Source organism: Callithrix jacchus, chromosome 5 (genome assembly GCF_049354715.1).
Source record: "Callithrix jacchus isolate 240 chromosome 5, calJac240_pri, whole genome shotgun sequence".
NCBI lineage: Eukaryota > Metazoa > Chordata > Mammalia > Primates > Cebidae > Callithrix > Callithrix jacchus.
The window spans coordinates 78,344,324-78,371,220 of record NC_133506.1 but is presented as its reverse complement, the minus strand read 5'-3'; the positions used below and the strand labels follow the sequence as shown (position 1 = coordinate 78,371,220).

General features: G+C 41.5%; 1 protein-coding gene across 25 annotated transcripts in view; it reads right to left on the bottom strand.

Annotated features, from left to right (window-relative positions):
- The window catches only part of DNAH9 (dynein axonemal heavy chain 9), a 422,325-nt gene that overhangs the window by 110,980 nt on the left and 284,448 nt on the right, over nt 1-26,897 (bottom strand). For all 25 annotated transcript variants that reach the window (XR_013535589.1, XR_013535590.1, XM_078373042.1 and 22 more), the window contains one exon: nt 13,258-13,683. Coding sequence is in view for 23 of the 25 variants with exons in the window: in XM_078373042.1 (XP_078229168.1) it covers nt 13,258-13,683 (426 nt within the window). In the remaining 2 variants the exon portion in view is untranslated. The remainder of the gene's footprint in view (nt 1-13,257; nt 13,684-26,897) is intronic.

Below are 26,897 nucleotides of genomic sequence, written 5' to 3'. Positions count from 1 at the left end.
TAAGGCAAGTTCTTAACGACTTACAAAGAGACTTAGACTCCCACACCATAATAATGGGAGACTTTAACACTCCACTGTCAATATTAGACAGATAAACCAGACAGGATATTAACAAGGATATCCAGGGCTTGAACTCAGACCTGGAACAAGCAAACCTGATAGACATTTACAGAACTCTCCACCCCAAATCCACAGAATATACATTCTTCTCAGCATCACATCATGCCTACTTTAAAATTGACCAAATAATTGGAAGTAAAGCACTCCTCAGCAAATGCAAAACAACTGAAATCATAACAAACAGTCTCTCAGACCATAGTGCAATCAAGTTAGAACTCAGAATTCAGAAACTAACCCAGAACCGCAGAGCTTCATGGAAACTGAACAACTGGCTCTTGAATGTTGACTGGATAAACAATGAAATGAAGGCAGAAATAAAGGAGTTCTTCAAAATCAATGAGAATGAAGACACAACATACCAGAATCTCTGGGACACATTTAAAGCAGTCTCCAGAGGAAAATATATAGCAATAAGTGCCCATATGAGAAGAGTGGAGAGATCAAAAATTGACACCCTATCATCAAAATTGAAAGAGCTAGAGGAGCAAGATCCAAAAAACTCAAAACCTAGCAGAAGACAAGAAATAACTAAGATCAGAGCAGAATTGAAGGAGATAGAGACACGAAAAACCCTTCAAAAAATCAATAAATCTAAGAGCTGGTTTTTTGAAAAGATCAACGAAATAGACAGACCACTAGCCAGATTAATAAAAAAGAAAAGAGAGAACAACCAAATAGATGCAATAAAAACGATAAAGGGGAAATCACCACAGATTCCACAGAAATTCAAACCATCATCAGAGAATATTACAAACAACTCTATGCACATAAACTAGTAAACCTGGAAGAAATGGATAAATTCCTGGACTCCTGTGTCCTCTCAAGCCTAAACCAGGAGGAAGCCGAAACTATGAATAGACCAATAACAAGGTCTGAAGTCGAGGAAGCAATTAAGAGCCTACCTCACAAAAAAAGCCCAGGTCCAGATGGGTTCACAGCAGAATTCTACAAGACACACAAAAAGGAGCTGGTACCATTCCTTCTGAAACTATTCCAAATAATCCAGAAAGAGGGAATCCTTCCCAAATCATTTTATGAGACTAACATCATCCTGATACCAAAACCTGGCAGAGACCCAACAAGAAAAGAAAACTTCAGGCCAATATCCATGATGAACATAGATGCAAAAATCTTCAATAAAATACCGATTGCAACAGCACATCAAAAAACTTATCCATCATGATCAAGTAGGATTCATCCTGGGGATGCAAGGCTGGTTCAACATACGCAAGTCTATAAACATAATTCACCACCTAAACAGAACCAAAAACAAAAACCACATGATTATCTCAATTGATGCAGAGAAGGCATTCGACAAAATTCAGCAGCCCTTTATGCTAAAAACCCTCAATAAACTCGGTATCGATGGAACGTATCTCAAAGTAATAAAAGCTATTTACGACAAACCAACAGCCAATATCATACTGAATGGGCAAAAACTGGAAACATTCTCTTTGAAATCCGGCACTAGACAAGGATGCCCTCTTTCACCTCTCCTATTCAATATAGTACTGAAGTTCTAGCCAGAGCAATCAAGCAAGAAAAAGAAATAAAGGGTATTCAAATAGGAAAGGTGGAAGCCAAATTGTCTCTATTTGCAGACGACATGATAGTATATCTGGAAGACCCCATCACCTCAGCCCAAAAATTCCTGAAACTGATAAGCAACTTCAGCAAAGTCTCAGGATATAAAATCAATGTGCAAAAATCACAAGCATTTTTATATACCAATAACAGACTTAAACAGAGCCAAATCAAGAAGGAACTGCCATTCACAATCGCTACAAAAAGAATAAAATACCTAGGAATACAACTTACAAGGAACGTAAGGGACCTCTTCAAGGAAAACTACAAAACACTGCTCAACGAAATAAGAGAGGACATAAACAGATGGAGAAACATTCCATGTTCATGGTTAGGAAGAATCAATATCGTGAAAATGGCTATACTGCCCAAAGTAATTTACAGAATCAACGCTATCCCCATCAAACTACCATTGACTTTTTTCACAGAACTGGAAAAAACCACCATGAACTTCATATGGAACCAAAAGAGAGCCCGCATAGCCAAGTCAATTCTAAGCACAAAGAACATAGCGGGGGGCATCACACTACCGGATTTCAAACTATACTACAAGGCTACAGTAATCAAAACAGCATGGTACTGATACCAAAACAGAGATATAGACCAATGGAACAGAACAGAGGCATCAGAGGCAACACAATATATCTACAACCATACAATCTTTGATAAACCTGGCAAAAACAAGCAATGGGGAAAGGATTCCCTGTTTAATAAATGGTGTTGGGAAAACTGGCTAGCCATGTGCAGAAAGCAGAAACTGGACCACTTCCTGACACCTTACACTAAAATTAACTCCAGATGGATTAAAGACTTAAACATAAGACCTGGCACCATAAAAACCCTAGAAGGAAATCTAGGCAAAACCATCCAGGACATAGGAGTAGGCAAGGACTTCATGAACAAAACACCAAAAGCATTGGCAACAAAAGCCAAAATAGACAAATGGGACCTAATGAAACTCCACAGCTTCTGCACGGCAAAAGAAACAGTCACTAGAGTGAATTGGCAACCAACAGAATGGGAAAAAATTTTTGCAGTTCACCCATCTGACAAAGGGCTGATATCCAGAATTTACAAAGAACTCAAACAGATTTACAGGAGAAAAACAAACAAGCCCATTCAAAAATGGGCAAAGGATATGAACAGACACTTCAGAAAAGAAGACATACATGAGGCCAACAAACATATGAAAAAATGCTCATTATCACTGGTCATCAGAGAGATGCAAATCACAACCACATTGAGATACCATCTCACGCCAGTGAGAATGGCGATCATTAAAACATCTGGAGACAGCAGATGCTGGAGAGGATGTGGAGAAATAGGAACACTTTTACACTGCTGGTGGGAGTGTAAATTAGTTCAACCATTGTGGAAGACAGTGTGGCAATTCCTCAAGGCCTAAGAAATAGAAATTCCATTTGACCCAGCAATCCCATTACTGGGTATATATCCAAAGGACTATAAATCGTTCTACTATAAGGACACATGCACACGAATGTTCATTGCAGCACTGTTTACAATAGCAAAGACCTGGAACCAACCCAAATGCCCATAGATGATAGACTGGATTGGGAAAATGTGGCACATATACACCATGGAATATTATGCAGCAATCAAAAATGATGAGTTCGTGTCGTTTGTAGGGACATGGATGAATCTGGAGAACATCATTCTCAGCAAACTGACACAAGAACAGAAAATGAAATACCGCATATTCTCACTCATAGGCGGGTGATGAAAAATGAGAACACATGGACACAGGGAAGGGAGTACTACACACTGGGGTCTATTGGGGGGAATAGGGGAGGGATAGCGGGGGGTGGGAGCTGGGGAGGGATAGCCTGGGGAGAAAAGCCAAATGTAGGTGAAGGGGAGGAAGGCAGCAAAACACACTGCCATGTGTGTACCTATGCAACTGTCTTGCATGTTCTGCACATGTACCCACAAATCTAAAATGCAATTAAAAAAAAAGTTTCAGACAGCAAGATCTGAAGGGAAGAAATTCGAAGACTTCAAGGAAAGGGGGGAAATGTTGAAAGAAACAGGACCTTGACTGTCCACAACACTTCTCACCAGACAAAAGCATAGAACATTCAGTATTCTGGCCAGGTGCAGTGGCGCACACCTGTAATCCCAGCATTTTGGGAGGCCAAGGCAGGAAGATTACCTGGGGTCAGGAGTTTGAGACCAGCCTGTCCAACATGGTAAAACCCTATCTTTAATAAAAATACAAAATTAGCCTGTCATGGTGGCACATGCCTGTAATCCCAGCTACTGGGCAGATGGGGACAGAAGAATCGCTTGAACCTGGGAGGCAGAGGTTGCCATGAGTCAAGATTGCGCTATTGCACTCCAGCCTGGGCAGCAAGAACAAAACCCCACCTCAAAACAAAACAACAGAACATTCAGTTGTTGTATGCACAAAAAATTAGCAACTCAGGATTTAATCAATTACTTTGCAGAATTGTTAGTTCCATTTACAAATAAACTGAAGGCATTTCCAGACTAACAATGCAGAAAATTTACCTCTTCCTTAACATTTCTGAAAAAGTCCTTATAATGAGCCATAGCAGAGTAAGAGAGAGAAAGGTTGTGGCAGCAAAGGACAAAGAATACTTATTTGAATGGAAAGTTTAAAAGTAATGGATGCTACGCAAAAGGAACTAATGCAAGAGAAAGAGAGAATAAAGGAAAGTAGAAACTCTGGGGGTGGGGGTGAAGAAGTTGTGTAAAAAAAGAAAATGTAATTCTAGTGTACCACTTAGATTGGTTATGAACAACATAGACATGTTCGCAGAATAAAAATGGAATTGTTGATTTTTTAACTTTGCAAATCGGTCTATGGACAGAGCATGGGTCACTTAGTTTTGTTTAGAGAAAATAATGTAGATGTTTTTCAGTTTTAGTGATTACAAAGCAAAAGTAATGATAAGCAGTGATAACAGAAGTTGGGAAGTAGAAGGAAGGGAGCTAAAGGCAGGGGTAAGAGCTTCATCTTGTGATACAGTTTGGATGTTTGTCCCCTCCAAATCTCAGCTGGAAATGTCATTCCTAATGTTGGAGGTGGGGCCTGGTGGGAGGTGACTGGATCATGGAAGTGGATCTTTCATGAATAATTTAGCATCATTCCCTTGCTGGTAAATGACTTCTTGCTAAGTTAGTTCAGAGGAGATCCGGTTGTTTCAAAGAGGCTGGGACCACCCTCTTCTCTCTCTTGCTTCTGCTCTTGCCATAAGACATGCTGGCTCTGCGTTGTCTTCTACCATGATTGTAATCTTCCTGAGGCCTCGCCAGCACTGTGCTTCCTGTAAAGCTTGCAGAACTGTGAGCTGATTAAAGGTCTTTTTTTTTTTTTTTTAAAAAACTATACTTTGCAATGTCTCTCTCATTGCTTGAATCCTTCCTTCCCTTCCCTTCCCTTCCTCCCTCCCTCCCTTCCTCCCTCCCCCCTTCCTCCCTTCCTTCATCCCTTCCTTCCTCCCTCCCTTCCTCCTTCCCTTTCTTCCTGCCTTCCTCCCTTCCTCCTTCCCTCCCTAAACAAACAAACAAACAAACAAAAAAACTATACTTTAAATTTTGGGGTACATGTGCAGATCTTGCAGGATTGTTGCATAGGTACACACATGTCATGGTGGTTTGCTGCCTCCATCCTCCTGTGACCTATATCTGGCATCTTTCCCAATGTTATCTCTCCCCAACCTCCCCATCCCCTACTGTCCCTCCCCTAGCCTCCAACCCCACAAAAGATCACAGTGTGTGATTTTCCCCTCTCTCCCTGTGCCAATGTGTTCTCATTGTTCAAAACCCACCTATGAGTGAGAACATGCAGTATTTGGTTTTCTGTTCTTGTGTCAGTTTGCTGAGAATGATGGTTTCCGGATTCATCCATGTCCCTACAAAGGACATGAACTCATCCATTTTTATAGCTGCATAGTATTGCATGTTGTATATGTGCCACATTTTCTTTAACTAGTCTATCATTGATGAGCATTTGGGTTGGTTCCAGGTCTTTGCTATTGTGAACAGTGCCGCAATGAACATACGTGTGCATGTGTCTTTATAATCGAATGATTTAAAATCCTTTGGGTCTATATCCAGTAATGGGATTGCTGGGTCAAACGGAATTTCTATTTCCAGATCCTTGAGGAATTGCCACATTGTCTTCCACAATGGTTGAAATAATTTACACTCTCATCAACAGTGTAAAAGTGTTCCTATTTCTCCACATCCTCTCCAGCATCTGTTGTCTCCTGATTTTTTAATGATCTCCATTCTAACTGGCATGAGATGGTATCTCAATGTGGTTTTGATTTGCATTTCTCTAATGACTGGTCATTTCTCTAATGATCAGTGATGATGAGCATTTTTTCATGTTTCTTGACGTCATAAATGGCTTTTCTTTTGAAAAGCATCTGTTCATATCCTTTGCCCACTTTTGAATGAGTTTGTTTTTTTCTTGTAAACCTGCTTTAGTTCTTTGTAGATTCTGGATATTAGTCCTTTGTTAGACGGGTAGATTGCAAAAATTTTTTTCCATTCTATTGGTTGCTGCTTCACTCTAATAATTGTTTCTTTTGCTGTGCAGAAACTCTTTAAGTTTAATTAGATCCCATTTGCCTATTTTGGTGTTTGTTGCCATTGTTTTTGGTGTTTTACTCATGAAGCCCTTGCCTATTCCTAAGTCCTGAATGGTTTTGCCTAGGTTTTTTTCTACTTTATGGTGTTAGGGCTTAAATCTTTAATCTATCTGGAGTTAATTTTAGTGCAAGGTGTCAGAAAGGGGTCCAGTTTCAGCTTTCTGCACATGACTAGCCAGTTTTCCCAACACCATTTATTAAACAGGGAATCCTTTCCCCATTGCTTGTTTTTGTTAGGTTTGTCAAAGATCAGATGGTTGTAGATGTGTGGCATTACTTCTGAGGCCTCTGTTCTGTTCTACTGGTCAATATCTCTGTTTTGGTACCAGTGCCATGCTGTTTAGATTACTGTAGCCTTATAGAGTAGTTTGAAGTCAGGTAGTGTGACACCTCCAGCTTTGTTCTTTTTGCTTAGGATTGTCTTGGCTATGCAGGCTCTCTTTTGGTTCCATGTGAAGTTTAAAGCGGTTTTTCCATTTCTGTGAAGAAGGTCAGTGGTAACTTGATGGGGATAGCATTGAATCTATAAATTACTTTGGGCAGTATGGCCATTTAAATGATATTGATTCTTCCTAACAATGAGCATGGGATATTTTTCCATCTGTTTGTGTCCTCTCTTACCTCCTTGAGCAGTGGTTTGTAGTTCTCCTTGAAGAAGTCCTTCCTTTGTTAGTTGTATTCCTAGGTATTTTATTCTTCTTGTAGCAATTGTAAATGGGAGTTCACTCTTGATTCGGCTCTCTGTTTGTTTTTGGTGTTTAGGAATGCTTGTGATTTCTGCACATTGATTTTGTATCCTGAGACTTTGCTGAAATTGCTTATCAGCCTAAGAAGATTTTGGGCCGAGATGATGGGATCTTCCAAATATACAATCATGTCATCTGCAAATAGAGAAAATTTGATGTCCTCCTTTCCTAATTGAATATCCTTTATTTCTTTTTCTTGCCTGATTGCTCTGGCTAGAAATTCCAATACTATATTGAATTCCTTTTGAAAATTCCCAGTTTTCAAAGGGAATGCTTCCAGTTTTTGCCCATTCAGTGTGATACTGGCTGTGGATTTGTCATAAATAGCTTTTATTATTTTAAGACATGTTCCATCAGTACCTAGTTTATTGAGAGTTTTTAGCATAAAGAGCTGTAGAATTTTTTCGAAGGCATTCTGTGCATCTATGATTGAGATAATCATGTGGTTTTTGTCTTTGGTTCTGTTTATGCGGTGAATTACGTTTACAGACTTGCATATGTTGAACGAGCCTTGCATCCCCGGGATGAAGCCTACTTGATCGTGATCGATAAGCTTTTTGATGTGCTGTTGCATTCGGTTTGCCAGTACTTTATTAAAGATTTTTGCATCTATGTTCATTATAGATATTGGCCTGAAATTTTCTTTTTTAGTCGTATCCATGTCAGGTTTGGTATCAGAATGATGTTGGCCTCATGAAATGAGTTAGGAAGGATTCCCTCTTGCTCTGTCACCAGGCTGGAGTACAGTGGCACAATCTTGGCTCACTGCAACCTCTGCCTCCTGGGTTCAAGCGATTCTCTTGCCTCAACCTCTCAAGTAGCTGGGACTACAGGTGCATGCCACCACGCCCAGCTAACTTTTCAGTAGAGACTGGGTTTCACCATGTTGGCCAGGATGGTCTCAACCTCTTGTCCTTGTGATCTGCCTGCCTCAGCCTCCCAAAGTGCTGGGATTACAGGCATGAGCCACTACACCCATCCAAAGGTCCTTTATTTATAAATTACCCAGACTCAGGTATTTCTTTATGGCAATGCAAGAGTAGACTAACACATCTTGAAAGCAGAGAGCTGCAAGGAAACTGCCTCTACGTGACAAAACAGGAAATAAAGGTTACTTCAACTATTGGGTTGGCACAAAAGTAACTGCATTTTTAAAATTTTTTTTTAGACAGAGTCTCACTTTTGTCACCCAGGCTGGAGTGCAATGGTGTGATCTCAGCTCACTGCAACTTCCGCCTCCCGGGTTCAAGCAATTCTCCTGCCTCAGCCTCGTGAGCAGTTGGGATTACATATGCCCACGACCACACCTGGCTAATTTTGTATTTTTAGTAGAGACTGGGTTTCACCATGTTGGAAAGGCTGGTCTCTAAGTCCTGACCTCAACTGATCCACCCACCTCGATTACCCAAAGTGCTGGGATTACAGGTGTGAGGCACCGTGCCAGCCATTAAAGTAATGGCAAAAACTACAATTTCTTTTGCACTAACCTAATAAAACTGGTTGCCATAACTGTATTGGGAAGACATGGAAATGAACAACTTATAGCTTCAGCCGTCTAGCAGAAAGTCAAATGCCTTAACAAAATACATCAAGAAATAGATACCAGCATAATACACAGAAAGAAGTCAAAAATTCAGGTATTCAGAAAGTAGAAAGAGAATGGAAACTTGTCAGATGAGTCTAGTGTTGAAAAAAATAGAAGCTGGTGGGGATTATGACAAAATGCAGCAAAACCATGTGTATGGGAAGCCATTACTTAACTCCAGGATCAATTAGTGATGAATGGGAATCTTTCGATTAGTTGTAGACTGGCCTCAAATAAGATTTTTACATAAAAGCACCTGCTGTTTTAAATACTGGCAGTTAATCAAATCATCTGCAAATAGAATGCATGGGCCAACTGGAACAGAGTTAAACTGCTAGGTAGCAGGCTCTGATGTGATCTCAAGCACTAGAAACAGATATAAGAATTAAAGGGGATTGTTGTTTCTCATGAGAAGCCTTTCTCTACTATTTGGTATTTCACTCTGTGTGTGATTACATGCTCCAGGAAAATGCCTTCCTTGTTCTTACTGTTAGTTTTATAAATGTAACATTAATAATCTTCACTATAGAACAGAAGATAATATAGATCAAACAAAACAACCATCCAAAATTCATCACCCAGAGATAACCACCACTGTTCACATTTTTATGTATTTCCATTCTGTATTAGGCTGTTCTTGCATTGCTACAAAGAAATACCTGAGACTGGGTAATTTATAAGAAAAGAGGTTTCTTGGGAGGCTGAGGCAGGTGGATCACGAGGTCAAGAGTTTGAGACCATCCTGGTCAACATGGTGAAACCCCATCTCTACTAAAAATACAAAAAAAATTAGCTGGGCACAGTGGCGCGTGCCTGTAATCTCAGCTACTTGGGAGGCTGAGGCAGGAGAATTGCCTGGACCCAGGAGGCGGAGGAGCCGAGATCGAGCCATTGCACTCCAGCCTGGGTAACAAGAGCGAAACTCCGTCTCAAAAAAAAAAAAAAAAAAAAAAAGAAAAGAGGTTTCATGGGCTCGTGGTTCTGCAGGCTGTATAGGAAGAATACTGCTGGCATCCTCCTCTGGGAAGGCCTCAGGGAGCTTTTACTCATGATGGAAGGCAAAGCAGGGGCAGGCACATCACATGGGCAGAGCAGGAGCAAGAGAGAGTTGCGGGGGTAGGTGCCACATACTTCTAAACAACCAGATATCACAAGAACACATTTACTGTCATAAAGACAGCACCAAGCTAGGAAGGATCCTCCTTCACAATCCAAATGCCTCCCACCAGGCATCACCTCCAGCATTGGGGATTACAATTCAAGATGAGATTTGGGCAGGGACAAATATCTAAACTATATTACATCCTACATACAGTAATCAAATTGAAATATACCTTGAAATATTCTTCCCCGCACTTCAACTTTCTGTATTTTGAATATAAAGTTCTTTACTTGGAATTATCCTAAAATCCTAAAAGTAAGACATGAGTGTGTGTGTATGAGATTGGTCCTGGCCTGGGAATGGCCTTGTAGTATATAGGAAAGAATCTTCTTGCCCTGGTGGGTCTCTAGGTTAGGGATGGGTGTTAGCCCATCTCCTGTGTTATCAGCAGGGAGTGCCCACATTCCCAGGATGTTGACCGGCATATGTATAAGTGGAGGATGGAGTGGAGGTTGTTAAAAGCAAGAATACATTTTTTTTTCCAGAAAATATTTTGGCAGAAAAGAAGTGCCTTTCAAAGGTAGCCAAGGATTTTTAAAATATTCTTATTGCTTTCGCAGGTTGAGTGGGCCCATCATGTGAATGTTGGCTACTGAAAAGGTATAAACATTTTGAAAACATTCTCTTTGCACCAACTGTTCCTTTAGTTAAAATAACTTAAGTCAAGAGTCTTTGAAAATGCAGTTCTTGTTATACTTTTCTTGGAGAGACTGAAAAATATAAAAATTATTGGGAGATCTTTTAATCCCCAAACGCAGGAATATGGCCTGGACACAGTGGCTGCTGCCCATAATCTGCCTGTAGTCCTAGCTCTTTGGGAGGCTAAGGCTAGAAGTTCACTTGAGGCCGGGAGTTCAAGACTAGCCTGGGTAACATAGCAAGACCCCTTCTCTTAAAAAAAAAAAAATTCGGGAAGGGGATGTTACGGTGTTTTGCATGTGATATTCCCTGAAGGGAGCTGTTGTTGTGATTATCATCTGTTTAAGTAAAGTAGTCCATGAACATGTACATTTATAAAACAAGCATACTGAAAGGAGGGGAACTTATACTTTGGGAAAGTATCTTTTTAAATAGAGAGATTGGTCTCAAGGATCTTTGATCTAGAGTCTTGTCCCATAGATTTTAATCTAATAATCAATAAACCATGTCACTTGAAGCATATAGCATGTCTACCATTTTACCTTTCAGGACTTGTAAAACCCTCCTTATTGTCATGACAAATTTGCAGCAAGAATCTTATTTGCCTAGAATGCACATGTAGAAATTAAAGATCCAGAAAATATTTTGGATTGAACTTATCACAGCTGTGATTGAGTCCATGCACGGGTTGGATATGCATGTGCTAGACAGCACATGCTGTCAAATGGGGTAGTAGTGGCTGAGCAGTTATAGTCACACTCACAGTAGGGATGGCAGCTCCTGCTACTCCCTTCGCCATGGGCTGGGCTCTAGTCTCACAGTTTATACACATCATATCCTTTAATCCTCACAGTAGTCCCATGAAGCAGGTACTATTACTGTGTCCATTCTACTTCAGGAAGCTGAGGTTTGGGCATTTTGAAAGCCTTTCTAAAGGTCACACACCAGTCAATATTACAGCCTGGATTGGAACTAAGGTACGTGGATGAATGTAATTTTAGGTGCTACGCTATCCTCCTGGATACTGATATCTATCTGTTATTTTGTTAGTATAAATTTTTATGGGAAAGGTGAAGTTCAAGGGTGTGAAAGTAAGTAATCCAAGATCTAAGCTGTTGGAATTTTAAAATATTTTGAGCCTTAAGGTAATGTATGTCTTGAGTCATAGGACAGGCAGCTATAACCTAGGCAGTTGTAACCTTTGTTTCTCTGATTATAGACTGGCCTTTTTCCTTACCTGCATTGTCTTGTAAAACATTGTGAATAACTAAAGGATACCAGGGAAGACCCTTTCCAGCTTCACTGCTGATCTTTGTTATAGATTAAACTTCCTCTTACCTTTCTCACACAAAGATTTCACTTATCTAAGATGGAAGGCTAAATACTCTTTTAAATTGGAAAGGTAATGAAACAAGCTGTATGGAAAACTGTAACTAAATTGTTATAACTCATAAATCACCTATTATAGAAATGTTATAATCCTACTAAATTTCTTAATATTCTGTCAATATAAGTAATACCTTACCTTTTTTTTTTTTTTTTGAGATGGAGTCTTGCTCTTTTGCCAGGCTGGAGTGCAGTGGCGCCATCTTGGCTCACTGCAATCTCCACCTCCCAGGTTGAAAGTGATTTTCCTGCCTTAGCCTCCCAAGTAGCTGGGACTACAGGCATGTGCCACCATGCCCAGATAATTTTTTTTTTTTTTTTTTTAGTATAGACAGGTTTCACCATGTTGGCCAGGATGGTCTTGATCTCTTGACCTCATGATCTGCCCACCGCGGTCTCCCAAAGTGTTGAGATTATAGGCATGAGACACTGCGCCTGGCCTTAACTTTTTACTTTAGAGTACTCATTCTATCTCCTTGGAGTTCATGTTTTCCAAATGTCCATTACCAGTTTTTCACTTAATTCTTTAAAGCTGAATTCTGGGCTGGATTCAGTGGTTAATGTCTGTAATCTCAGCACTTTCGGACGCTGAGGCGGGAAGATCACTTGAGCCCAGGAGTTCAAGACCCACCTGAACAACATAGGGAGACCCTACCTCTATAGAAAAAAAAAAAAAAGATTCTGATCCTTTCAGTTATTTCAGGTTGACAAAGGAAATCTCCCCAAATAAGTGTGAATCCAAGATCACCATCCCCATCTCCCAATCCTGTGTGAAGCAGACTTAATAACAATATCTACATGGGTTTATATTTATGGACAAGTGGCCACCCACTAAGCCACAGTATATAACTTGCTTTAAAGAGCTTCCACAAAACAATGCAGATAGCCGACACATTCCACACATCCATGCTAGTGAGAGTGAGACAGGCAGACAGCTGGCTAGAACTGAAGGAAATAGGTACAAAAGGTGAAGTAAGGTGTCTGAAACCTTCATTTCCAAGGAGAAAAAGAAAAAGTGTCAAAATTTTAACCTTTTGTTTTTTACCATCGAATGTGCAAAAATGTTAAATTCATAGGTGGCCAATAAATTAACAGCTGGCTGTCTGAATATAATTCCTCTACTATACACATCTGTCTGTCATCTTTTCTTTCCTTGGCAGAAAAGGAGAAAATCTTTTAGGACCATAGCTTGGTCCAGTGGAACTGTCTTGTTTGGCCTATACAATGTTTGAAAAAGAAAGGTAAAATGTTGCCTCTACTGAAAGATGAGATTTGGCATGAAAATGTGATTTTCCCACTTCCCTTTAAAAACCATGTTAGGTGTCGGGTGGTGACAGAAGTGTTGTTTGTATTGGAGGCTGAGTAGCAGGGTGGGGGGGCTCTGGGGTCACTCACAGCAATCTTGGCTTTGATGGCAGCCAGCTTCTCCTGGGCAGCGGTGAGGTCCGCGGTGGCTCTGCTCAGTGCCTGGCGCTTGGGTTCCACATCACAGAACACCTCGTAAAACCTCACAATATTGATGACCCAAGAGCAGAGGCCTGCAGCCGCATAGGACTTGGTGGCCACAAACTCGGGATTGAACTCAGGGTCTTGCAGATATGGCCTGATGGCTTTGAGGCAGTTCTCGTGAATGTTCTCTTTGTTGAAGTTGATTAGAGAGTCCAGGAAGCCATCCACTTTGGCCATGGTGACCTTAGCAGCTTTCCAGCTCCGGTCCTTGGGCACCCTGCCGCCGGGGGCCATCAGCACCATCACTGCAGCACTGACATTGCTGACGGCCAGAGGTGGAGAGCCAAATGACTTCAGCTCCGTCAGGTTGGTCTGAGAAAAGAGAAGGAGGTTGTTAGGGGAAAATGAATGGGCTTTCTTTGTCCTCCGCCTCTAATGGAGTTAGGTTGTGGAGTGATCAGTTTGAAAGGGCTGCTTTGAAGCCTGCAGCAGCCCTCTGAATTTTAAATATCATGACTCATCAAAAGGAAACCAAAGCTACTCCCCAGTGGCTTCAGACTTCTCTGAATGGTTAGCCAAGACTCAGCTATGTTCTTTCAGCACTTTAACCAACTCACAGCCCATTAGAAATACACAATGATTTCACATTCAGCTGAGAAATATAAGGATGCCGACATACTCTGAAATATGCAGCATGCTATGAATAAAAGATAAGGTTATTATAAATTAATTTCCATCTTGGATTGAAGAGAATAGCACTGTAACCCAAGTAATTTTTTTTTCCCCTTAATTAAACTGCTTTGTTCCATGAGCTTGTTCTGACTACACTTGACTGTCCTGATAGCAAAACAGCATTTTCCACCAAGAAATAATTCAGACAGAAAGTAAGGCACAGCCTATGAGTCAGCCTCTCTGCCTGGTCCTGGGTATGTCTTTCTCTCAGAGTTTTGCTTGTTCCAGAAAGACCTGGCTGAAAGACTTGATCTTGGAAAATCACTTAAACCTTCCAGACCTTGCCACCTTCATCTGTAAATTGGGGGCAGAAGAACTTGCTACTCTGTGTAAGTAAAAGGGTGTCATAACTGCACAGGAAGTTGATTTAAGGCCTGCTATGACACTCAAGGAGAAGCCTACAACCATGTGTAGGGAATTCTAATTTTCTGTTGCTTGGGCATCCAGGTTGAATATAGGTTTAACTTTCTCATACCAAAAGCTGGGATCGGTCACCCTGGACACAGTTTCCAGTTCTACAACATACCCAGATGGCTCAAGCCAGTAGCCAGAGAATTTGGATCTCTCCTGCCTAGCAGACGGGGCTTCCTGCTTTCCTGTCATTTCATTTAAAGAGACCATTCAGGCATTTTTGGAAAACTTAAAGTGATCCATGCCATGCACTTCTCTTTCTCTCTGCCTCACTCTTCATTCCTATCTCTTGTGACCCAGGGACAGAGCACTACCCTCCCAATTCGTTGTGTTCTCCCTGTCCAGGATCTGTAAGTAAAAATATTTGAATATGTTTCCTATTATGGTGGTATACTGAATTTGTGCCTTACATCTGAAGAACCAGGGGCTGCTCTGGGCTGGGTTTTCTCCTGGTGCTGGCCTGAGCTCCCAGCTCAGAGCGATGCTCAGGCAGGCATAAACTGGACATGGGTTGGACAAGAGCCACAAGGGCATCTGCCAGTATAAACAAGTTTCCCATGTGAGGGACCCCCTGGTCGTGGGTCAGACAACTAAGCATTAGGCTGACAGGTGAAAGAAATATCCATGAGGGCCAGACGCAGTGGCTCATGCCTGTAATCCCAGCACTTTGAGAGGATGAGGCGGGTGGATCACTTGAGGTCGGGAGTTTGAGACCAGTCTGACCAACAGGAAGAAACCCTGTCTCTTTTAAAAATATAGAAAAATTAGCTGAGCATGGTGGCTTATGCCTGTAATCCCAGCTACTTGGGATGCTGCGGCAGGATAATTGCTTGAACCTGGGAGACAGAGGTTGCAGTTAGCCAAGATCACACCATTGCACTCCAGCCTGGGCAACAAGAGCAAAACTCCATCTCAGGGGGGAAAAAAAAAAAGAAATATCCACGAAATGCATACTACAGACTCCCATGCCTAGCTCGTCATCACTTCTCATTAGGGCAGTGGAGCTCCAGTTTAGCTGGAGACTCTTAAAACGCTGGGAAACCACTTGCTTATGGTGCTAATTTTGTCTCTGGGGGAAAAATCTTGATTTCAAAAATTAGATCCTTATGCCAGATTAATTTGAGGTGCTCTTCATCCACAAACAAGGGGAAAAATTTCCAGCTCCTAATGGAAGTACTGTGGCAGATGCTCCATTCATTCTTGCAATGGTTTTCACATTTGGTTGTGATACACCTGTGAGGGCAGGGAGGAGGGCAGCACAGGTGTGAGAGGGATGCCAGCACACCTGTCGTCATGGCCCCCTGAGATGACAGACGGCAAAGTGAGAAAATATAAATGTAACCAAGGCATGCCAGGATTTTAAAACAGCATGAGTTAAACAATGTACAGAAATGAAAATGAATGTTATAACCCAGATATATCACTGTCAATGTTTCAATGTACAGTAACTCCTTCCAATCTTTGTCATATTCTTATATATCTATAAATTAATCATGACTCTTTTGGTTTTAGTGACAGAAACCCTAGATGAAGTACAGAGGGGGATTTTCTCATTCGAGTATCTGGCAAAGGCAGGCACGAAGCTGGCTGTATAATGAGTGGAATCCCATTCTGAATGCCATTGACAGGGCTCTGTGGACTTTCTCTTCCTTCCTTGTCTCCCTGTGTGTGGGCTACTTTTCTACACCCCAGTTTCTTCATGTCGGAAGACACTTTCTTGTTTTCTCACTAGGCTGTAGCCGTGATCACCTTCTTTCAGTGCATTGACTTGCCAAGCTCATTGGCACCTCAGGTTCCTGCCCTGAACACTTCCTCCTCAGCCATTTGCATGGCTGATACCTCTGCATCCATCAAGATCTCAATTCTGGCAGGGCATGGTGGCTCACACCTATCATCCCAGCACTTTGGAAGGCTGAGGCAGGCAGATCACCTGAGGTCAGGAGTTTGAGACCAGCCTGGACAACATGGTGAAACCCCCGTCTGTACTAAAAATACAAAACTCAGCTGGTGTTGTGGCAGACCCCTATAATCCCAGCTACTCTGAAGCAGGAGGTTGAGGCAGGGGAAGTGCTTGAACCCACAAGGCAGATGTTGCAGGGAGCCAAGATCATGCCAGTGCACTCCAGCCTGGGCAACAAAAACAAAACTCAATCTCCAAAAAAAAAAAAAAAAATCTCAATTCATATGACCCTCACCCTGTAAGACTCTACCCACCAATTTCCCCTTCTTAGTCATTTCCCATCCTGGTGCCATGATGATTTCCTTCAGAGAACCGGAAATGATTCTCACTTTTTCCTTGTTGACTTACTGTATCTCTCTTCTTCATGAGAGCAGGGACCCCATCTATCTTGTTAACCATGGAAGCCTCAGTGCCAAGAACAGAAGAAATTATGTAGGAGATGCTTGTGAATATATGTGTTGAGTGATTGGCTGGAAAGAGAAGGGAGAGAGACTTTTTCTCCAATGCAAGTCAAAATTTTAAAAAGCCCTGGGAAAAGACCTTGTTTGGTTAAGCATGGGCCCTCAAGCCAATCCCCACGGGGCAGGCAGATATAGCAGTGTGGGTAAAGTGGAAACACAAGGCTGGAAGAAACATTTTTTTTTTTTAGAATGAGTCTCACTCTGTCACCCAGGTTGGAGTACAGTAGCGCGATCTCAGCTCACTGCAACCTCTGCCTCCTGGGTTCAAGCAATTCTCCTGCCTCAGCCTCCCGGATAGCTGGGATTACAGGCACCCGCCACCATGCCTACCTAATTTTTATATAGTAATAGAGATGGGATTTCACCATGTTGGTCAGGCTGATGATCTCGAATTTCTGACATCAAGTGATCCACCCGCCCCAGTCTCCCAAAGTCCTGGGATTACAGGTGTGAGTGACCAGGCCCAGCCTGGACAAAAGATTTCTCAGAAGGCAGAAATTGTTAAGCACAGGTGTGCTGGGTTCCACTCCACCTCTGTCTTAGAAGGACTATTGTTCTAGCTGTGTGGCTGCTCTTCCCCAAATATCTACCTGATGCAATTGTTCTTCTCCAAGTTTTTCTCAAATGTCTTCTTCCTAAAAGGCCTACCAGCTCTGCCTCCTCCCACCCATCCTCTCCAGATGCCCAGCCTCGGTGCTTCTCCAACTCTATTCCACATTTTTCTTTTTTCCACACAGCATCTGTCATGCTCTACTACATTATATAAGTCACTTTTAAGTTCTGCCTATTGTCTCTTGTCTCTTACTTCTGCTAGAGCATAAGCTTCAGAGAGGCAGGGTTGTATTACACATACCCAGAGCAGTGCCTGGCAGAGAAAGGGCATTCAAAGTCTTTGTTGAGTGAATAAATGAATGAGTCAATATGCGTGCAGTCATCATTGGACAATATTATTTAGTACGTATTAGGCATTCAGTTTGAGTGACGGGGATACAGTGGTAAACAAGAAAGGAAAAGTCCTTTTGCTCATTCAGGTGAGGGAGACAGGCAGCAAAGAGATACATCTTTGATATTTTAAATGCTGAGAAAAACCAACAGAAGGGCTCATGAGATAGAGAATTCTTGGAATGTGATGATGCTATGTTAGCTAGGAAGGTCTTTTTGGGAAGGCCTCTTCAAGAAGCTATATTTCACTAGGATCTAAATGATGGGAAATGGGCAACTCTACACACTGCAGGAAGACTCTTTCAGTGCAATCATGCCATTGCACTCTAGCCTGGGCAACAAAAACAAAACCCCATCTCAAAAAAAAAAAAAAATCTCAATTCAAAGGGCCCCCACCCTGTAAAGCAAGTATAAAGGCCTGTGGCAGAAGCAAGCTTGGCTGTGACATACAGAGAGGAGAGGACAGGCCAGAGAGTGGTGGAGAGGATGGCTGAGAGGCCAGACCACAAGAGGCCATGGGGAGGATTATGGATGTTACTTCAATTTCACTGGGAAGCCACTGGAGTATTTTCGCTAGGGAATGGAATGATGTGGCTGATGCTTTGAGATATGCTTATTGCAGTGTGGACGTACTGTGGCAGGGGAGGGTGGATGAGGAACAAGAGATTCAGGAGGCTGTTTGGTGGTCTAGGCGGAGAACTCAAGGTGGCTTGGTCCAGGTTTTTTGCAGGGGAGATGGTGAGAAATGACTGGATTTGGGACATATTTTGGAGCTAGTGTAGGCAGAACTTACCAATAGTTTTAAAAAGAGGTGTGAGAGGAGGTTACTGGTTTTCTAGAGCAAGATGTTTTAAAAGTCTGTTTATGGACAATCCATACTTTATCTAAAATTTATCTAATTTCTGAAAACGTAAGTAATTTCCCAGAATCTACCTCACAGATAATGCTTTGCTAAACATTTTTCTATATAATAAATCCCTGTGAAAATTTTAGTTACTTATCTTCTTAGAAGTGGGTTTGCTGTGTCAGAGTAAAAAAATTTTTTTAGTATTCTTTGTTTAGATTATAATTAATAATTACTAAATTATTTAATAATTATTCAATTTATTAAATTATTAGTAGTAATAACTATTATTTCTCAGAAATTTCAGTCCCAATCATCAGCTATATGTACTCCTATCCTTTTCAACACTGGGTAATATTATTTAAATAAAAAAATAGGATAGACTAAAAATAAGATCACAACATTGGTTTAATTAACATATGCATATTATGCATATATATGTGTATTTACTAGTGATGCTAAACTTTTTTTCATGTTTATAAACTATTTGAAGTTTTTATTTTGTGAGTTGTTTGTTCTTGTCCTTTGCCCACATTTCTACTGGGCTATTTATCTTTTTCTTTTTGATGAATCTATTTGTTAGGGTTCCTGCAGGCAAAATGATAATATAATACCAGCTCTTTTGAGGAAAGCTAATTAAAGAAACTATTTATTTATTTATTTGAGATGGAGTCTGGCTCTGTTGCCCAGGCTGGAGTGCAGTGGCATGATCTCGGCTCACTGCAACCTCTTCTTCCTGGGTTGAAGCAATTCTCCTGCCTCAGCCTCCTGAATAGCTGGGACTACAGACACACACCACCACACCCAGCTAATTTTTGTATTTTTAGTAGAGATGGGATTTCACCATGTTGGTCAGGCTGGTCTCAAACTCCTGACCTTGTGATCTGCCTGCCTTGGCCTCCGAAAGTGCTGAGATTACAGGCATGAGCCACCATTCCCAGTGAGGAAAGCTAACTAAAGAAACTATGAAAGTGAGGATTGAAGAGACCTATGAGATAGTGCATTACTCTGGGGTGAGTGGAGCTGGGGTGGTTCCATTTCCACTCTGGGCTTGAGGAGACAAAGGAGAGGAGGTGTTAGCAGAACCTGGAGAGAGAGAGTGAGACCTCTGGAGAAGCAGCCCTATTGGAGCTTTAACCATTAACGAAGGGCAAGTGGAGGCAGAAGAAATGACTACCTGGATCTCACTCTCTATCTCCTTCCTATGACCTTCTGGTATGCAGCATGGCCAAAGGTCACAAAAAGGTAGAGGGCAAAGGCGATCCATTGACATAATTCATGCAAATCAAGTCTCCCAGGTTAGGGAAAGAACAGACTTGGAAAGGGCTAAGTGTAACTGGGTTGGGGGCAATAAGAGGAGGGGAACAGAACAAATGGGAGATTTCCAGAACAATTCTCAAGAGCTTTTCAGACATAGAGAATATTTACTCTTTTCACATATGTGTTGCAAATTTCTTTTAAAATTTTGTTTATGGCATTGGTACAAAAACAGACACAAAGACCAGACCAATGAAAAAGAATAGAGAACCCAGAAATATAAGGCTACAAACCCACAACAATTTGATCTTCAACAAACCTGACAAAAACAAGTAATGGGGAAAGGATTCCCTATTCAATAAATGGTGTTGAGATAACTGGCTAGCCATATGCAGGAGATTGAAACTGGACCCCTTCCTCACACCATATACAAAAATTAACTCAAGATGGATTAAACACTTAAATGTAAAAACAAAACTATAAAAACTCAAGAAGACAACCTAAGTGATATCATTCTGGACATAGGAATGAGCAAGGATTTCATGACAAAGACACAAAAAGCAATGCAACAAAAGCAAAAATTGACAAATGAGATCTAATTAAACTAAAGAGCTTCTGTACAGCAAAGAAAACTATCACCAGAGTGAACAGAAAACCTACGCAATGGGAGAAAAGTTTTGCAAGCTTGGATCTGACAAAGGTCTAATATCCAGCAACTGTAAGAAACTTAAACAAATTTCTAAGAAAGAAACAACCTCATTAAAAAGTGGACAAAGGACATGAACAGACACTTCTCGAAGACATTCATGTGGCCAATGAACATATGGAAAAAAGCTCAACATAGCTGACCATTAGAGAAAAGCAAATCAAAACCACAATGAGATACAATCTCACGCCAGTGTTGGGTGCTAGGCTTAGTACCTGGGTGATGAAATAATCTGTACAACAAACCCCCATGACACAAGTTTACCTATATCACAAACTTGCACATGTACCCTGAACTTAAATAATAAAAAAAGGTGTTACCATGATGTGACTTCAAATAAAATAACTAAAACAAAATTTCACAAAAATCTTTCTTTATGTTGTAATAATATATTAATCCACAAAATATTGAAAATACAATCTGGACTTTTCTCTTCAAGATTATAGTAAATCATCAAACTTCTGTTTAATGCAAAAAAATTTGCTTATGGTATTTTGTGATCTACAGAAATTTAAAGCTTTCATGAAATAATATGGTTCTTTGTTTCTGCATTTAGAAAGAACTTTTACATACATAAAAACTGATCTGAAAACTTATGAGAAATTTTCTAGTTCTTTTACAGTTTTATTTCTGTATTATTCTTAGCTGTTCTATAAGATAATACTGTTTTGTGCATTTATTAAGAGTATATACTTACTGTAGGATGTTAAGCAAAGATAAAGATAAAAACAAGAATCATAATTTTACTAACCAGGGATAAAACATTATGTCATGGTGTTATTCATTTAATAGCTTCTTTTTATGTCTCTCTACTATTCTCTCTCTCTCCCTCTTTCTCTCTCTCCACACACACAAGCATATATACATGTATATATACAAATATACATGTCAATCACTATATTTTGAACTTACTTTTTTTTTGAGATGAAGTTTTGCTCTTGTCACCTAGGCTGGAGTGCAATGGCATGATCTGGGTTCACTGCAACCTTCGCCTCCTGGCTTCAAGCCATTCTCCTGCCTCAGCCTCCCAAGCAGCTGGGATTACAGGCATGCTCCACCATGCCCAGCTAATTTTTTGTATTTTTAGTAGAGACAAGTTTTCTCCATCTTGGTCAGGCTGTTCTCCAAGTCCCGACCTCAGGTGACCCACCTGTCTTGGCCTCCCAAAGTGCTGGGATTACAGACAAGAGCTCCTGCACCTGGCCTGAACCTACTTTTTTACTGAAAATAAAATCTTAAAGTTTCTCATGTTAATAATTTCTGCAAATATGATTTAAAATAAACATCTGCGGGGGTGACTCAAGATGGTGCTGTGAGAACAACCCAGGATTGGAGCTCTTCTCGTTGAATCTGCAAACGGTGAGTCAGAGCGGCATTTCCAGACTGATCTTTGTTGTCCACAGAACGGGGAAACTCCCAAGTATAAAAAAGACACGGGACGCCAGGCAGTAGGTCTGCCTGGCGAAGCCGGCAGCCGGGGCGGCGGCGGCCGGCCCTACCCAGCAATCCCCACAGGGCGTGCTTGTCCGGGTGCCCTGTTGAACCGGCAACCTGAGACTTGAGAGGGCTGGACTTGAGACTGAACGAGACTTGGACAATAGGCCAGCCCAGGGGATTGCAGGGATTGGGATACCCAGTGGGATGAACAAAACCGCGATTTCAAACTATCCCGAGAAGACGGTCCGAGACGCTCTGTGGGGGAGGGGCGTCCACCACTACCGAGGCAACCCGCCCCAACTGAGATACACGCCCACTGCTGACGCAGCCAGCCGTTGCCGAGGCAACCTGCCCCAACTGAGCTACACGCCCACTGCTGACGCAGCCAGCTGTTGCCGAGGAAACCCGCCACAACTGAGATACACGCCCACTGCTGACGCAGCCAGCCGTTGCCGAGGCAACCCGTCCCTACTGAGATACACGCCCACTTCTGATGCAGTCTGCCGTTGCTGAGGCAACACGCTACAACAAAGAGACTCCGCCGCAGGGCGTGGCGGAGACCACAGCAGAGCCGGCAGGAACAGCGCGAATCACACAACAGCAGGGCGGAGCCTCGGCAGCCAAACAGCGGCTAGTCTGCCTTCTAGCTGGGAAGGACACCTGATCGGACATCCAAAAATAAAGCCCAAACCCCTCAACACAGAGCATTTGAGAAAAAAAAAAAAGGGTTTTTTAATGAGCTCTGTTGCAGCAGAATCAAACATAGCAGCATAACAGCCCTGAATGAACAACAGAGTGCACAGCTCAGCAATTAAACCCCTACAAAGTACAAACTGTCTCCTCAAGCAGCTCCCTGACCCCTATATACCCAAAAGACTGACATTAGGCAGGCATCATCCTGGGACAAAGAGAGCAGAAAAAGAAACTGGTAGCATCCCTCGCTGTGCCACAGCTACTAGAGGTGCACCCCAGACCAGCAGGGTCTGGAGCGGACCTCAGCAGTCGTACAGCGAAGGGGCTAGACTGGTAGAAGGAAAACCAAGCAACAGAAATACTTCATCCATCAACATTCTGGGTGTCCACTCAGAGACCCAAACGAAAAGTCAGCAACTACGCAGACAACCAGCGGACAAATCCACAAAGATGGGAAGAAACCAGCGCAAAAAGGAGGAAAACACCCGAAACCAGAACACATCGCCTCCTAGAAAGGACCAAACCTCCTCACCAGCAAGGGAGCAAAGCTGGACGGAGAATGACTGTGACGAAATGACGGAATTAGACTTCAGAAGATGGATAATGAGAAACTTTTGTGAGCTAAAAGATCATGTATTAAATCAATGCAAAGAAACTAAGAACCTTGAAAAAAGATTTGAAAAAAGATTCGAGGAAATGATAACAAGAATGGATACCTTAGAGAGGAATATGAATGAATTAAAGGAGCTGAAAAACACAATACGAGAACTTCGCGAAGCAAACACAAGTTTCAATAGCCGAATTGACCAAGCAGAAAAAGAATATCTGAAGTCGAAGACCAACTCAATGAAATAAAACGAGAAACCAAGATCAGAGAAAAAAGCGCAAAAAGGAATGAACAAAGTCTCCAAGAAATGTGGGACTATGTGAAAAGACCCAACCTACGTTTGATAAGTGTACCAGAAGGGGACGAAGAGAATGAATCCCAGCTGGAAAATATCTTCAGGACATCATCCAGGAAAATTTCCCCCACCTAGCAAGACAAGCCAACACTCAATTGCAGGAAATACAGAGAGAACACCACAAAGATATTCTGCAAGAAGAGCAACCCCAAGGCACATAATCGTCAGATTCAACAGGGTTGAAATAAAGGAGAGAATACTAAGGGCAGCCAGAGAGAAAGGTTGGGTCACCCACAAAGGGAAGCCCATCAGACTCACAGCAGATCTCTCGGCAGAAACACTACAAGCCAGAAGAGAGTGGGGGCCAATATTCAACATTCTTAAAGAAAAGAACTTTCAACCCAGAATTTCATATCCAGCCAAACTGAGCTTCAGAAGTGAAGGAAGAATAAAATCCTTTGTGAACAAGCAAGTACTCAGAGATTTTGTCACCACCAGGCCTGCTTTACAAGAGCTCCTAAAAGAGGCACTACACATAGAAAGGATCAATCAGTACCAGCCATTCCAAAATCACACTGAATGCTAAAGAGCTTCAACATAATGAAGAATCTACAACAACTAACAGGCAAAACAGCCACTTAGCATCAAAATGGCAGTATCAAATTCACACATAACAATATTAACCCTAAATGTAAATGGACTAAATGCACCAATCAAAAGACACAGACTGGCAAATTGGAAAAAAACCAAAACCCATCAGTGTGCTGTATCCAGGAAACCCATCTCACATGCAAGGATACACAAAGGCTCAAAATAAAGGGATGGAGGAAGATTTACCAAGCAAATGGAGAGCCAAAAAAAAAAAAAAAAAAGCAGGAGTTGCAATTCTCATCTCTGATAAAATAGACTTTAAAGCAACAAAGATCAAAAGAGACAAAAGGTCATTACATAATGGTAAAAGGATCGATACAACAAGAAGAGCTAACGATCCTAAACATATATGGACCCAACACAGGAGCACCCAGATACATAAGGCAAGTTCTTAATGACTCACAAAAGAACTCAGACTCCCACACAATAATAGTGGGAGACTTTAACACTCCACTGTCAATACTAGACAGATCAACCAGACAGAAAATCAACAAGGATATCCAGGGCTTGAACTCAGACCTGGAGCAAGCAAACCTGGTGGACATTTACAGAACTCTCCACCCCAAATCCACAGAATACACATTCTTCTCAGCACCACATCACACCTACTCTAAAATTGACCACATAATTGGAAGTAAAGCACTGCTCAACAAATGCAAAACAACTGAAATCATAACAAACAGCCTCTCAGACCATAGTGCAATCAAGTTAGAACTCAGAATTCAGAAACCGACCCAGAACCGCACAGCTTCATGGAAACTGAACAACTGGCTCTTGAATGTTGACTGGGTAAACAACGAAATGAAGGCAGAAATAAAGAAGTTCTTCGAAACCAATGAGAATGAAGACACAACGTGCCAGAACCTCTGGGACACATTTAAAGCAGTCTCTAGAGGAAAGTATATAGCAATAAGTGCCCATATGAGGAGAATGGAGAGATCCAAAATTGACACCCTATCGTCAAAATTGAAAGAGCTAGAGGAGCAAGATCAAAAAAACTCAAAACCCAGCAGAAGACAAGAAATTACTAAGATCAGAGCTGAGCTGAAGGAGATTGAGACACGAAAAACCCTTCAAAAAATCAATAAATCCAAGAGCTGGTTTTTTGAAAAGATCAACAAAATAGACAGACCACTAGCCAGATTGATTAAAAAAAAAATAGAGAGAACAACCAAATAGATGCAATAAAAAATGATAAAGGGGAAATCACCACAGAGTCCACAGAAATTCAAACCATCATCAGAGAATATTACAAACAACTATATGCGCATAAACTAGTAAACCTGGAAGAAATGGATAAATTCCTGGACTCCTGTGTCCTCCCAAGCCTAAACCAGGAGGAAGCTGAAACTATGAATAGACCAATAACAAGGTCTGAAGTCAAGGCAGCAATTAAGAGCCTACCTCACAAAAAAAGCCCTGGTCCAGACGGGTTCACAGCCGAATTCTACCAGACACACAAGGAGGAGCTGGTACCATTCCTTCTAAAACTATTTCAAACAATCCAAAAAGAGGGAATCCTTCCCAAATCATTTTATGAGACCAACATCATCCTGATACCAAAACCCGGCAGAGACCCAACGAGAAAAGAAAACTTCAGGCCAATATCCGTGATGAACATAGATGCAAAAATCTTCAATAAAATATTGGCAAGCCGATTGCAACAGCAAATCAAAAAACTTATTCATCATGATCAAGTAGGATTCATCCCGGGGATTCAAGGCTGGTTCAACATACGCAAGTCTATCAACGTAATTCACCACATAAACAGAACCAAAACCAAAAACCACATGATTATCTCAATTGACGCAGAGAAGGCATTTGACAAAATTCAACAGCCCTTTATGCTAAAAACCCTCAATAAACTCGGTATCGATGGAACGTATCTCAAAGTAATAAAAGCTATTTATGACAAACCAACAGCCAATATCATACTGAATGGGCAAAAACTGGAAGCATTCCCTTTGAAATCTGGCACTAGACAAGGATGCCCTCTCTCACCACTCCTATTCAATATAGTACTGGAAGTTCTAGCCAGAGCAATCAGGCAAGAAAAAGAAATAAAGGGTATTCAAATAGGAAAGGAGGAAGCCAAATTGTCTCTATTTGCAGATGATATGATAGTATACCTAGAAGACCCCATTGCCTCAGCCCAAAAACTCCTGAAACTGATAAGCAACTTCAGCAAAGTCTCAGGATATAAAATCAATGTGCAAAAATCACAAGCATTCGTCTACACCAATAACAGACTTAAAGAAAGCCAAATCAAGAGCGAACTGCCATTCACAATTGCTACAAAAAGAATAAAATACCTTGGAATACAACTCACAAGGAACGTAAGGGACCTCTTCAAGGAGAACTACAAACCACTGCTCAATGAAATCAGAGAGGACACAAACAGATGGAGAAACATTCCATGTTCATGGTTAGGAAGAATTAATATCGTGAAAATGGCTATACTGCCCAAAGTAATTTACAGAATCAACGCTATCCCCATCAAGCTACCATTGACTTTCTTCACAGAACTGGAAAAAACCACCATGAACTTCATATGGAACCAAAAGAGAGCCCGCATAGCCAAGTCAATTCT